Source organism: Nomascus leucogenys, chromosome 19 (genome assembly GCF_006542625.1).
Source record: "Nomascus leucogenys isolate Asia chromosome 19, Asia_NLE_v1, whole genome shotgun sequence".
Lineage (NCBI taxonomy): Eukaryota > Metazoa > Chordata > Mammalia > Primates > Hylobatidae > Nomascus > Nomascus leucogenys.
In genome coordinates, this window is record NC_044399.1 from 1,626,320 (window position 1) to 1,642,129 (window position 15,810).

Consider the following 15,810-nt stretch of genomic DNA (forward strand, 5'->3'; position numbering starts at 1 on the left):
GGTAATAGCAGCCTTAGGGAGGCACTGGCTCAGGTTTTGGAAGATCCCCCACAGCTGATTAAGCTGCAACAACATGTCTGTCAGAAGAATGATCTTACACAGGGAATTGAGGCACGGAGGAAAATGTCTATTTAAGATAGGCATTTATGAAATTCCATGAGCCATGTATTACCTAGGTGAGATATTGAGGTGCCTAGATACTTTCATCAAACTGAAAACTGCAAAGTCTTTGGAGAGGGCAATGTAGCACAACCCTTTTATCAGATCCAAGAGAAATGTAATGATCACAATTTTGCACAAGCAAGCTCTGCTGGGCATGGCAGTGGGGGGAGGAGGAGGGAACTAACAGAATAATAGTTATTCATTTAACAGCTGTTTATTGTCACACTTAGAGATGAACAATGAACGAAAGAGACAGCATCGTTGTAGTCATGGCTGTTCCATTGCAGTTGGTGAAAGAGATAAAAATAGAGTAATAAATACTATGATGCCAGATAGTGACGTGTGTTCCACGAAAAATGAAGCAAAATCAAAAGACAACGGACAGTACATGGGATGGGGGGTCGGGCAAGTCCTCACTGAGAAGGTGCCACTTGAGCAGAGATCTGAAGAGGTGGGAAAGTGAGCTGTGCCAGGGAGAGTGTTCTGGGGGAGGAAAGAGAGGGTGCCAAGGCTCAGAGTTGTGGGCCTGAAGCTCCAGGAGCAGTGGAGCCACGTGCTGGTGGAGTGTGCTGGAGGGGCAGGTGGAGGGCTGGGAGGTTGAAGCTGCGACACACCAACACAGCATCAAGACACAACCCTGGATGCCCTCTGCTGAAGCCAGGGAAGCCTGGGCCAACCACATGCACAGTCTAAAGGAGAACAATGGCGCCAGCAGGCAGAAGCCAGGTTGCCTGTGTCAGCGTGCCTGGGACACTCCCTGGAGGCTCACGGAGGACCTCTGAGTGACACACTCTTCACACCTCACACCGTTCTCATCATCCTGTGGATGAAGGGATGGATCTGAGGAGGAATTCAAGGTCATATGGCTAGGACATACATCTAGGAATCCAACTCATGTTGGTCTAATGGACCAGGCAGCTTCCACAGCCCCCACTGAGCTGACAGGGCCCTTCTGCAGAGAACCCAGGTGAGAGCTCAGAGAGCCACGGAAATTACCCCAGGGCTCCCAGGTGATAGAGAAGACCTGGTCCCTAGGTATCTCTGTTTCTACTCGGAGGAAGTTCAGGTGACACAGATCCTAGCCCCAAAATGGAAGAAATACCACCTAGGCTGAAGAAAACACAACTTGGGCCAGAAAAAAAAGCAGAGGGGTGAGGATGCCTTGGCTTCAAGTTGTTAATGTCGCTTCACTTTGGACACTGAACAAAAATTTATTTTCTGAATTCTTCCAAAGACTGAACAATTTTGGATTCAAAGAAAGAGGAACCCAGTGGCTTAACGTGTAAGGGAAGTTTTTTTTGAAGTGATTTGCCTCATCCAAAGACTGGAACAGATCACAGGAGACGGTGGTGCGTGTGGCTCTTCAGGCACACACGTGTGCATGTTTAGATGGGGTTTCTGGAGCATCAGGAGAAGAGACTGCACTGAGCTCAGTGGCAACAGGCCCAGGACAAGGTGCCCAGTGCCCCGGTATGCTATAGAAGGTGACAGGAAGTTCTGTGTGGACACTGCCTAGCACAGTGCCACGAGCCACATAGGGCAACGCGCATGCGATTGGTATGGCAAGGAAGTGAATTTTTAACATTATTCAGTTGTAATGAATTTAACTTATTTACATTTAAATAAACACATTGTCTAGGGTTTGCCATGTTGGCCAGCATGGATGCAGAGGTGGAAGTTAAGATGGAGCTGGGCTCTAATTTTGATTTCTTTTTTTTTTTTTTTGAGATGGAGTCTCGCTCTGTCGCCCAGGCTGGAGTGCAGTGGCGAGATCTTGGCTTACTGCAAGCTCCACCTCCCAGGTTCACGCCATTCTCCTGCCTCAGCCTCCTGAGTAGCTGGGACTACAGGCACCCGCCACCACGCCTGGCTAATTCTTTGTATTTTTAATAGAGACAGGGTTTCACCGTATTAGCCAGGATGGTCTCGATTTCCTGACCTCGTGATCCGCCCGCCTTGGCCTCCAAAGTGCTGGGATTACAGGTGTGAGCCACAGCCCCCGGCTTGATTTTGATTTTTATAACATATATTATATACATATATATATACATATATATATTTATAGAAAATATGTGTCATATGAATACATATCTGTAAATTACAGATTATATAATTATAATTTTGATTTTTATAACATACATATATATACAACCTGATATATGTAATTTACAGATATGTATTCATATGACACGTATTTTCTATAAACGGCCCACCAGCAGAGCAGCACACATGTGGGACAGTGCTTTCATGTTCTTGTGTGCTACAGTGATTTCAATGCTGTCCTTTCTGTGAGCTAAAAGGTGAATGCATGAAGTCTCATTTATTTATAAAGCTTTGAGGGTCTTTTTATTTGATGACATTTTAGGTATCTGGCTTACATAAATTAAGGGATTAAAAATATAAGAGTCATATTCTTCTACCCAGAGAATGAGCTGTTTGGAGTCAATAGCTACTCAGACAGAGATAGACTGAAACATTCGAACCAATTACACCACTGTCTCTGTCTCTCTGTCTGTCTCATTCTCTTTCTCTCTCTCTTCCCCCTACCCCCCATCTCTCTCATGTACACACACACACACACACACACACACACACACACACACACAGGCACAGGTCAAAGACTTTCTGGATCAGCTGGACGACGGTGAAGACTCCTTGTCCCCAGAGTGATTGCTTTTATTGTCAGTGCTGGGAACCCAGGGAGTAGAGATAAGACTGAAAATTCTGGTTCTTCTGTTTTCCACAATAGGTTTGAGACACAGGTGGCTGCCCACATAAATGTGCTAGACTGGGAGGGACTTGAGAGGACATCAGGGTTCCTTCTCTTTGTCTCTAGTCTTCCATATTTCATCCGTGTCAGAGAGAAGACTCTGATCTGCTTCTGCAGAGCTTGCAGAGACACACAACCACTTTTCTTAGCAATCTAAAGTTTAGTGAGCCTCGGTATTCAGAAATGTATGTTCTTATTTTCAAATCAAATCCTTAAAGCCTCCACCTCAGTTTATGACTTCTAATTCTGCCCTGTATAGAGAATCATGCTTGTATTTTTTATATACACACCTCTTCCATACTGCATTATGTATTTCTTCCGGAAAATGGTGACCCTGTTTAGTTTTGTGTCTGCATGCAACCCAGTGCCCTTCTGGGCACAGAGAAAAAAAACACACCGTGTTTTGAAATGAGCTGTCATGATATTCTGAATCTTTTAAACTCTTGCAGCCTTAATATACATGATATACTTGCTGCGTGTGGGGAGGGGGTCATGGACGTTAGGTTCAGGGTTACAGAAGAGCGTGAATAAATGCGTGGGAGCGTAATATCATGCTGAAATTGTCCTTAATCACAATTGTGATGTTATGGTTCTGAACTGCTTCATATCTCTCAAGCGTTTTTATATTCTGCAACTTCTTTAAGCTTCACAACAAGACAGCGAAGTGAAGGAAGGGCACGTACTATTATCCTAATCTTGAGTGAAACTGAGGTCCTGTGAGGCTAGGTGACTTGCTTAGGACACGTGGCACAGCCAGAGCTGGAAACACACCCCATTCCTTGACTCCATCTACCCGTGGACAAACCAGAACTTGGAATGAAACCTAAATTCACAAGGCGTGGCAGATAAACTGTTATTTTCTTAGAGTAGAGTGGACTTTATAAGCAAATTGAACAGAAACATACTCGACCCCACTATCTTACATTTTCTGTTTTCATTATCATGTTAAAAGGAGTTTCCCCAGGACTTTATGCATCCACCTGCACCTTTTTTTGTTTTTCGAGATGGAGTTTTGCTCTTGTCACCCAGGCTGGAGTGCAAGGCTGCGATCTCGGCTCACAGCAACCTCTGCCTCCCGGGTTCAAGCAATTCTTCTGCCTCAGCCTCCCAAGTAGCTGGGAATACAGGCATGTGCCACCACACCCGGCTAATTTTTGTATTTTTAGTGGAGACAGGGTTTTGCCCTGTTAGCCAAGCTGGTCTCAAACTCCTGACCTCAGGTGATCTGTCCCCCTCAGCCTCCCAAAGTGCTGGGATTACAGGCGTGAGCCACCATGCCCGGCCTCTACCCGCATCTTAAATGTACATGGCATGATATTTGCAGCCAGATTTTTGCTTTGTATCAAAGTACCTGAAGGTTTATGAAAAATAGGATAAATTATATTTCTGTAATTTTGCACAGTTTGCATGAAGAGAGTTTAGGTTTTTAAAAATCATATATTGACATCTAAAAATGTCTAATTCTATGATTACTCATTCCCAAGACGCAGTGCCATGTACTTCAACGTAGCTGCACACGCCATGTCCTAAAAATGCCTCCGTGGATGCAGGGAGAGGTTAGTTTTAAGATGATACCAAATCATCATATTCTTTCTCCCAACTGTGTTCACAGTCTCCTCTGGTTGAAGCCTCACGTACCAAACATATGATCTTTGTTTCTATGCTGGTCTCAGAACTCATTACCTTTTCTGCTGACTGCAGTGAAAACTGGTTGGCTAATTCTGCTTTTCACAGTCTGTCTGCGTTTCAACTTGCTTTCCTCATCAGGGATAGTTCCCTGAGAAAGACAGGAGAGGATAATTGGCTAATCAATATGGAGAACGGCGTCCTGCAGGGAAGCTGGGGAGTTCAGAGGCCACACAGCAGACCCCTCACCCCGTCCACGCTGTCCTCCTGTGAAAACTCAAGCCTATGAAAATTTGTCTTCCACAAATATCAGGATGCTCTAGCAACTTGGGGCTAGCACCTCATCGTGTTTGAAAGAAAACACACCCTGGGAACTTTACCATGAAAAAAGAAATGTTTCTGTGAGAAGGAATTTATACAGCATGAGTTCTGCCTTGAATTCCCTTTACAAAAGAAGGTGGGGAGTGGAAACGCCCTATTAGAAAATTGTCCCATGCACAGGACTGATTTATGGTGAGGGCAGAGCCTGATACTAGAATGGAACAGGCACGGATTACTGGCCATGGTGATCCCACAGCTGGCCGAAGAGTCACGGCACACTCCTCCAACAAAAGCAGCCCTGCCTCCTGTTCTACTCCCCTGACCCCACATCGACTCTGCCCCAGGGTGGCCTCCATGCCTTGCCCAGAGCAGCTTCGGCCATCATTTCGCCCATCAAGAAGGTCCTAACGTCCACAGCCATCATATCGCACAGCGAGAAGGCCCTAACATCCGTGGCCATCAGATCGCAGGTGGAGAAGGCCCTAACGTGACCACACAGATTTCCTCTCACGCAGCCCCTCCTCCTCAGAGGCCAGCAGCCCAGGACACCACCGCACACCTTCGGGTCACGGATCTGGAGAACGCGGTACAGGAAGCCAGGAAGACTTTAGAAAAGGAACACACCTACATGTCACCTGATTTAACCCCGTGATCAAGTGGCAGGCAGCCCTGAGATTCAGTAAAGAGCAGTGAAGAAAGGACCTCATATATTCTCCAAAGTATTCCAGAAACAGGGCATTTAAAGCAACATCTATGTGCTAAAAGCAGCTGCACACACGGAAGGTTTCTTTAGTCTAGAAAGCACATTGCTAGGCTCTTCATCAGGAAATGTTGATTCCTGTCTAAGGGAAGATGCAATATCTGCTATAAAGAATATACGTATGTGTGTGTATACATTGATTTAGAGATATTTTAGTGAACTGGAATATGAACATAAACCATACCTTGCTAGGTATTATATATCCATTTACTATATATTTCTCAAATCACAGGAATCCAAAAAATATTTATCATTACATAAAAAGATCTGATAATAGAAAAATCTATGGCCATTGAACAATAACGTTCTTAACTTTAGGATAACAAGGGGATTTTTAATTGGTGCAAACTTAGACTGTAATGATGTATTCTGAAAACAAAATTCTTCATGCAAAAGACCAGCCTATGGTAGGTCTACGTATAATAAATATAACTTTGCTTAATTAAATATGAACTTAATCTGCAATGAGTTTCTCAGGTATTATCCCCTGTTGTTCAAATAAGCAGAAGGGGATCAGGAGAACACGAGTTCCATTACAAGGAAAACCATGCAAAATGTCTGATTATCTGTCCACCACCTACAGAAAACAATATAATCTTAATTAGCCTCAGTTTCTAATTTGTAGGATGAGAGAAAAAGAGCTTCTGCCCTACCCATCTCATGCAATCACTGTGAAGATCAAACTCAATAATGTGATTAAATGTGCCTATTGGAAACTTACATTATTAGGACTATTTTGATTCATATAAGCAACAATGCTGGAGGATCCTTGAAATTAAAATAAATACTTAATCTTAAATTATAAATAATAGTCCTTCTATAACCTGTGGGTTCCTATTGTAATAATCTGGGAGTTTGTATACATTTGTTTTATCTAAAACAAAACCTCTTAGTAAAGTCCACATTTCAGTTTATTATAGAGGTGAAAATACCGGACTGGAGGAACAAATAATGGCATCCAGCCGGGATAAATCGCCTGAGACTTTCTCTCTACTCGCAAGGCTGAGGCCAGCATGACCTTGTCCCAGCAGCTCCGTCACGATGCCCTGGTTTCTGCAGACGGCCACCTGTGCCATGCAGGATGGGCACGGGAGTCACACTCCGCTCTGTGCTCTGACCACATGGCTTCCTTTTAATCTCAGGTCGCTGTCTGTGCTTCTATGTGTTAGAAAAGGGGCACAATCAACTTCAGGGGAATCAGTTGCTGGCCCAGGGACATAGCAGCCACTAAGAGTGTCACCCAAGGAACATGAAAGGCCAGCCTCGGGATGCTGACCCAGAACTCCAGCGATCAGAGGAATGGGACCCCCCAGCTTTTAGGGAGTGCATGGTTTCTACCAAGCCACTGGAAGGGAGGACAAAAGGACGTCTCTGGTAGGCACCGTAGGGAATCTCCCATACTTACGCTGCACATCTCACATTAAAGATACTGCTGTCATGGTAGACATTTACATTTGCTGATAGTGATTTTGGCACTACATTTAACAGTGAGGTAAAATACAACGTGCTCAACAAGTGAGAACATTCAAACAGGAGATGGGCTGATGTACGCCTTTCAAAGCCTCCTTTTAATACATTAAACATAGCTAGGAGTTTGATCACGTAAAATGAACGTTCTATCAACAGAGTTATCCTGTTCCTTTGATATAGAAGCTGCTTGGAGATTTCTGACTCTGACAGGGTATAAAAGACTAGAAGATATTCCATCCAGCTGGAGTACCTGCAGGTGACGTTGGCTAAATGGGGTGTTGAAACACCCATGTGGGGTTCCTCCAGTGGAGATGTCTTTCTCCCAGAGAAAGGCTTCGTGAGCGTGTCTCCAGGGATCAGGCCTCTCAGGTGATTAATTCTTAGAAGAAATGCATTTGTTTGCCTTAGAAATCAAACAAGCCTTCGGTGTCCCTCCAGAGAAACTGTGGCAATGGAAACCTGGTGGAAGGTCTCCACAAGGGCATGCAAATGCTGTTGGTTCTAAGTGGTTGCCTGGGATCTGGGATTCTCTCGAGAGGCTCTCTGAAAGGGAGCGGAGTATCACGCTGTACTGCCAGGATGGTCAGTAAACTGGGTGCACCTGTCTCACACTGCTAGCAGGTAGGTTATCTCACAACATCTCCCTGTGGCTGCACCCTGCCAGGATGGTCAGTAAACTGGGTGCATCTGTCTCACACTGCTAGCAGGTAGGTTATCTCTCATCTCCCTGTGGCTGCCCCTTCCTGGGTAGCTCACTTGATTCCTTTAAATGTCATGTCGTAGGTCATAATAGAAGTTATTTCCTTGGGGAGCCAGCTGCTGAACATGAATTCTGAAACCAGGCACCCAACAATTAACTATGAATTCTTTCATGGTCCTGCTACCTCTTCACAAGTGTTTGCTTTCAGCACCTCCTGTCTTCTGTGCTCTAGACTCGGCATTTGCTGACCACATGAGTGGTGGTCACCATGCCAGGTCTGGCCACAGAGTTAGAAATCCTGGGTTCTGAGGCACAATCAGCCAGTTGTTCCTTTGGTGGTGCTGTCACACATCCACTGGGTGCCCATTTACTTGCGTTTTTCTGGCAAAAATGTCTTTAATTCTAGTTTGCTTTCTAGCGTTTAAAAATTATATCCTAAGTGTTCAAGTCAGAATAAACAAACCCTACACAGTCACATTCTAAAGCTATTTCAGTAGGGCTTCTGACTACCTTTCAAAGTATATCACTTTGTATTTTTAAAGAAATATTTAAATTTGACCATAAATAAACTAAAATTGAATTTTTAATTCTAGAAAATGAAGAGCAAAACTTAAAACCTGGTTAAGGCCCCTGGTGTAAACGATACCTATTTACAGATTTCCTATCTTAATCCGTCGCACCAAACATGAATGCCTCCTGCTTTCCAAACAGGATGAGGACGTGAAAGAGCCACATTGTATACCATCTTTCTAGTAAGCCCTGGGCAAGTTACAAATCATTAATCAGCCTCCACAATTAATGAGGTCACTCAAAATGACACTCACTTAATACAGTGTCCAGAAATAATTTGCCAGGTTGATCTACTTTCCAAATATTTTGCTACACAAATCTATTATTTTAATTCTTAGCATCTCATGAATGACACTGGTGCCTTGTGTCCCTGGTAGATTTAATAGCGATGATGGAAGTCTGTTGATATGTGTTCTGATAGGCCTTCTCCACCCAGCATTCTACCATAGCGACACAAAAAATCTTGGGATACTAATTTTAATTTATGTAATGCATGTGTGTGTGCATATGCATCTATGTGTATATCTATCTATCTATGTGTGTGCATATGCATCTATGTGTATATATACATATCTATCTATCTATCTTCTATCTATCTGTGCCTGTGTATATATGTATATGTAAGTGATGGATTGTTTGCATAAGAATCTTAATCCACTGTAACAATCTAGGATTATTTCATAAAATTCAGGTTTCCTAGTACAAACTCCTCTGACTTCTGAAGGAAGAGTGGTAATTTAAGCCTGCACATGAGATTAGCAACAAGCAACTCACATCTCCCTGATGTATGGAGGCCCTACCCACTGGCTGAAACAACTACCCTTTGTGTCTAGAAATTAGTTCTCCTGGAAATCAGATTCTTGAAGAACTTTTGAGCCCAAGGGAGAGGGGCAAGAAAGAAAATTCCCTTCACTTTCAACATGTTTGGGCATTTCTATGAGGAAAACCCTAAGCCAATAAAGATGATAGCTAGGCTTTGCAAAAAAACAAGCAAACAAACAAAACCACAAAACTTCCATCTCTTTCCTCAGAAGAAATGACTTCTATGAAAGGGTTAGTTCTGAAGTGGTATTGTGTGTTGGATAGTGACAGAATACTGGACACGAAAGCCACGTCACCGTAAACGCATTGCCGGGAACATTCCCAACACACAGCATGGCGGCCTTCTCCCTCGCATGTCTCAGAGCACTGGAAACCCCAGATGAGAAACAGCTCTCACATATGGAAGCAGATGACAGGCTGATTGATTATCTCATAGCAATAGTACTTCCTTTCATCCCAATTACATGACCATCACTCACGCAAAGCTTTGGCAATCTACAGACAAAACCCACTTTTCTGGTTGATGTACCAGTCATTAGGCAGGACTTCCAACTCCCTTAAGGAGGTACCTGGGCTAAGCCATTCCAACAACACTGTTTTGCCCAATCATTGTATCTCATGGATAGAGCATTCAGGAAAATGTAAAATTAAAGACCAGGTCTGATAACTTAACTTCCTTGATACATTTTGTTAAGCTAATCAAAAAGGTACACCATAAATATCTCAGCAAATTACTGACAACCAACCTGAATAAAAATTAGACTGACATAAAATCTGAAGTGTAACAGCGAATCTGAATAATTCTTTAACAGAAGTGTTCAGTTCACATAAGGGGTTAATTTTCTCAGTATTGACTGAGTAGAATGATTTCTTTATATGCCAGTCATTCATAGTAACAGCCAGCAATTCACCTTGAACAGTGGACCCAAATCACGACTTGTTACTTTGCTAATATTTTAAAGATTACCGTTTTCTTCTTCCTCCTCTTCCTCCTCCTCCTCCTCCTCCTCTTCCTCTTCTTCATCCTCCACATCTTCTCCATCCTCGTCATCGTCCTCATCCTCCTCCTCGATCTCCTCCTCCTCCTCCCGGTCCCCCTCCTCGTCCTCCTCGTCCTCCTCCCCTGGCTCCTCATTGTCCTCGGAGTACTCCTCCCCCTCATCCTCCTCCTTCTCATCCATGTCCTCAGTCCCATCACTGTCACACTCGTCCACTGAGGAGCTGTCTGCTTTCACGGCAAATGGCTTTCGTTTAGGAGCGGGTTCCTGGGGCTGTTTATCTTGTGTTTTTCTTTTTTTCGCCAAGGGACAACCATATACACTAATAAAAAAAAATAGAGAAGGCAGGGGAGAGAGAGAAAAAAAAATATCCGTGTTACTGTCTTTTAAAATCAGACCAATGGGAGCCTTGATCAAGGTACTTAAAGGCTTATCATGAATGTCATCAGCACAAACACCAGAAACACATAAACATACATGTTCCCTGAAGTGTGCTGAAATCTGTTAATGAAGTGATAGTGCAAATAAATACAGCTCACATTTGTCTAGTTACCATTCACATTTAGTCCAAGTCTCCTAGTCCCTCATTCCTATAATTCCAGCGATCCTACGAAAATTCATGAGGTTGGTTTGCATAATGTGTGTAACATGCAATTGACAATACAAATTTAATTTATGAAACATTTTACCAAATATATACTATGTATAATATACATCTGAAGCAAGATTTATTTTAATCACATTATATTTACATATATATTTATGTAAAATATAAAAATGTCTATGTCGTGAAAGAGCTTTGGATATATTTGGATTTGTATATTTTATGGATTAAATTATATCTTTAGACTTGATAACCTCCTGAAATGAGATGAGCCATAGGGCTTGTCAATGTTGTATGAAAGCAACTGCATCATTCAAAGTTGTGCAGAACTTCCTCAGTCTTAGATGTTATTAGTCCCACGCCAGCATTCCAGAAAACAACTTCAGTGTTAGCGGTAATCACCACTAAATCACGCTGAAATTGGCCCAGGCTTGGATGAGACCCTTCCTTACAGCAGAAGCTCACAATCTTTCCTTGAGAAACAACGATTTTCTTTTTTTTTATTATTATTATACTTTAAGTTCCAGGGTACATGTGGGCAACATGCAGGTTTGTTACATATGTATACATGTGCCATGTTGGTATGTTACATTAGGTATATCTCTTAATGCTAACCCACCCCACTTCCCCCACCCCACGACAGGCCCTGGTGTGTTATGTTCCCCATCCTGTTTCCAAGTGTTCTCATTGAGAAAGAACGATTTTCAAAGCTACATTACAAATTCATTTTTGTTGTAGAAATAATATATATACTACGAAAAAATAGGTGGGGTAGGGGAGACATAGAGGCAAACTACTGCAGGCAAACACTCCATTTATGCAGAACGAGATGTGTGGCCTCTCTCACTGGCCCATTATTCTGCAGAACGAGATGTGTGGCCTCTCTCACTGGCCCATTATTCTGCAGAACGAGATGTGTGGCCTCTCTCACTGGCCCATTATTCTGCAGGGTGAGATGTGTGGCCTCTCTCACTGGCCCATTATTCTGCAGGGTGAGATGTGTGGCCTCTCTCACTGGCCCATTATTCTGCAGGGTGAGATGTGTGGCCTCTCTCACTGGCCCATTATTCTGCAGGGTGAGATGTGTGGCCTCTCTCAGTGGCCCATTATTCTGCAGGGTGAGATGTGTGGCCTCTCTCACTGGCCCATTATTCTGCAGGGTGAGATGTGTGGCCTCTCTCACTGGCCCATTATTCTGCAGGGTGAGATGTGTGGCCTCTCTCACTGGCCCATTATTCTGCAGGGGGGTCCTGCACACCTTGACTAGCTTGGCTTTGGATCTGGGGTAGTGAATCATCATTCAGTCATGACCCTGACCAGTGTGTACTATTTGGGCAACTCCTCTATGTTGGGTCCTGGGCTATGCAGGAGTTCAGAGCTGAGTGGCACAGATCCTCACACCAAGGTTTTATGCTCTAACAAGGGATTTAGACAAGTCACAAATACCATTTTAGAACCACTCACTCCTGTGTACACCATGCGCCAAACACCCGGCATGTCATAAACACTCAACAGGCATTTGTGGAATGAATGGATGAAGTGTGATAAATCCCATGATGAAAACGTGCAGAGGGTTCTATGTCCTGTACACAGAGGGCAGGCATGCACGGGTGCTGGCAAGGCTTTCAGGAAGAGGTGAGGCTGCTGATGAGCTTTCACAGATATGTAAAGGATGTCTGCGAGGGAAACAAAGCATTTCAATACATCCCAATTAAAACAATCTGCAAAAGACATGAACGTATGTAAGAACACCACGGGCTCAGAAAACTGAAACGAAAGCAAACCCCAAAGTCTGGAGCATAGAGTGGGGCTGGGCCGGGGGTGGATGTCAGAGTGGAGAGTCCAGCGGGGTCAGATCAACCTCGTGGACGAATGATGGGACTCTGGATTTTGACCCAGGAAACAGGGAGTGATTCGAGTTCTTTCAAGCACTCAATAATGCAATTAAAATGCATGTTGGAAAGGTGCGAAGCGGAGGATAGAAGAGAGGAGGTGCAGGCTAGAGATGCGGGGAGCAGAAGACAGCCAGTGCTATGTTCAGGCGGGGAGTGGGATGAGAAGGTGAGCTGAGGACGGTGCCCAGATCATCAGACAGACAAGAGGCCAGGAGGACCAAGGGCCGTGACGGAGCTTCTTAGTACAGTCAGACCCTGGGTAAGAAGGTGCTGGGAGAGAGTGTGGGAGCAGGACACAGTGTGTGTGGACCAGGAGGAGCTTGCATTGCCCATGGAAGGTCTTGTTGGTTGACTGACTTTGGACAGATGTTCAACCTTATACATTAACATCATCAGCTGTAAAGTCAGAAAAATGCTAATCTCACATGGCTGCATTAAGGATGAAATGAAAAAAATATATATGTAAAGAGGTTAGTACTGTACCTGGCACCTACTAGGTACTCCATGAATGATAGGAACTGCTGTGTAATAGTGATAATAACAAGAAACTTTTGCTATTTATTATTTTTATTCAGGTATCCAATTATCCAACAAAAATGTCACTCCTTAAAGTTTTGGAAACTAATGATTGTCCTGTTTGCTTCTTCTATCAATACTTCTAAAACAATTTAGACCAATTGCACTAGTGAAAGCGAAAAGAAACAGTTTCATGTTTCTTAGGAAACCAGTTTTTCTTGACAGGTTGTGGTTCGTGGCGTGTTAGGAACTGGGCCACACAGCAGGAGGGGGCGGCAGGCAAGCGAGTGAAGCTTCTTCTGTATTTACAGCTGCTCCCTATTGCTCTCATGACCACCTAAGCTCTGCCTCCTGTCAGATCAGCGGCCGCATCAGGTTCTCATAGGAGCTTGAACCCTATTGAGAACTGAGAACTGTGTATATGAGGGACCAAAGCTGCCTGCTCCTTATGAGAATCTAATGCCTGACGATCTGTCACTGTCTCCCATCATACCCAGATGGGATCATCTAGTTGCAGAAAAACAAGCTCCCACGGATTCTACATTATGGTGAGTTGTAAAATTATTTCATCATATATTACAATGTAATAAAAATAAAGTGCACAAAAAATATAATGCACTTGAATTACATCCTCTCCACCCCCAAACCATGGAAAAGTTGTCTTCCATGAAACCGGTCCCTGGTGCCAGAAAGGATGGGGACTGCTGCCCAGGAAGACACAAGCATGGGGTAGGGGCAAGAGCTGAGGGACTTCATTTCCACCTTGCTGCGTGACTCAGGGAATCCCTTCATCAATTTGGATGCCACTTTTTAAATTTGTAAGATGAGGGCAATTAGATGACTTCTAAGTCTCTATCAGCCCTGAAACACTACGGTGAAATGTTACCATCCCTTCAAAACATAATAAGCAAAACAAGAATAACAATTTTAATCACCAGATAATTCAAGAAAAAAATACTCATCTATAGATTCCTTTTATGCAAACATTTTCATTTGTGAGGGGATAATCTGAGATAATCATCTCAGAGCAAGCCACACCTTCATGCTGAATCACCACCGGACAACCCGTCAAGTCTAAGCCCAACGCCAACCAACCTCCTCGCAGGGCTACCTGTATCTGAGTGGACTGGTTCTGGTGGATACCTTCTATGTTTGTCCAGTTAGCAGATAATAGATGCAGCCGTGCACGGATGGCTCCTCCAGAGCCTGCCCTTGGTGTCGTGGGTCATAATGACCGGAGGTTTTCCCAGCTTCCTTCTCCTTCGTCAGTGTGTCAATACGTTTGTTTGACACAGTTTGTTCTGCATTGAGGCCACCTGCACAGCACCATTCACTGAAACAGATAACTAAGCCCACCGTGACCATCTACGAGTCCCAATTGCTGGGAAGTGATGTCACCCCACCTGGCTTGGTGCTATTCAGTGAGGTGACTGGAAGCTTCCTCGGAGGGTGTAAGGTGGGGCTCCTGTTTCATTTCCTCCCTGCTCATTCACACGCACAGCCGCCCTCCTTTTCAAGACAGCTCACTTGTTGCTCAGACTGTGCAATGTTGGCCTCACGAGGTTTAGAGGAGGGCAGTGGAGATTTCCCTTAAAATGGATGCTGCAGTTAGAAGGGAGCACAACTGGGCTTCACTCATGATCCCCTGGGACAGCTGAGAGTTTGGAGGACGTGTCTGGCTAGGAGGACGTTTGGAAGGATGGGGTCTGGGCCATAGAGCATTGCTGTGGTGGGTGTCTGAATCCCAACCTTGGAGAGCATGTCTGGGCCATCAAGGCGTGGGGGGCGGGCTGCCTCCTGCTCACACATCCTTTGAACTCCCCTGCACCTGCAGCTGGCTGGCTCCCTTGCACGGGGCCCCGCCTGCTTTCATTGCCTTTCCATCTCCTGGCAGCTGCCATGGCTCCCGCTCCATTAGAACTTGCTGGGCGTGGGAAGGTGGTGGAGGAAGAGGGACAATAAATAAGCAAGAGTAGAAAAAAATAGTTGATCAAGACAGTTGGAGAAGGTGAGTGTGTGTGGAAAGTCAAGCACACATGGAAAAGAAAAGTGAGGAGTTCATCTGGTCTCTGCCAGGACAATACTGGTATCATCCTGTCAAGCAGGGTTTGGTTTAATATGCAGAACATTTCACAAACAGCCTGAGTGTATGCAGGGTGGTGATGTGGAGAGCACACCACATGACCAAGGGCCTGAGCTCCAGGCTTGGTGTTGTTAACACCTCTTTGAGCACCTGGACTCTGGCTGGGCCTTAGTTTACCTATCAATGTAATAGAAGTGTCGGCTGTTCCTTTACTGCTCTAAAGCTTTACATGCTTTAAATTTCCTAAACGATTCCCTTCTCGTGGTGGGAACTTTCTGAGGAAGTGTAGGTTTCAGTACCTTCTAGTCTTCTATTTTCACTTGGGTTGGTTTTACTTCCCTATCCCTACATTTTGCAAGCTCTTGGATTCAGCATAGCAACTTTTGGAATCATCTGGCCTCAAACTTCGAGTGCTTCCTGCCATTTGACATGGTTCACTGCTCAAGATTTGCTCTCTATTTGTTAATGTAAAGTGTGAATACAATCGTACCTTCAACTACAAGTACCCTCCAT

At 44.3% G+C, this 15,810-nt stretch overlaps 1 protein-coding gene across 21 annotated transcripts in view; it reads right to left on the bottom strand.

Moving 5' to 3' along the window:
- MYT1L (myelin transcription factor 1 like) overlaps nucleotides 1–15,810 on the bottom strand; it is a 531,685-nt gene that overhangs the window by 142,493 nt on the left and 373,382 nt on the right. For all 21 annotated transcript variants that reach the window (XM_030799643.1, XM_030799637.1, XM_030799642.1 and 18 more), the window contains one exon: nucleotides 10,169–10,521. In XM_030799643.1, the coding sequence (XP_030655503.1) occupies nucleotides 10,169–10,521 (353 nt within the window). The remainder of the gene's footprint in view (nucleotides 1–10,168; nucleotides 10,522–15,810) is intronic.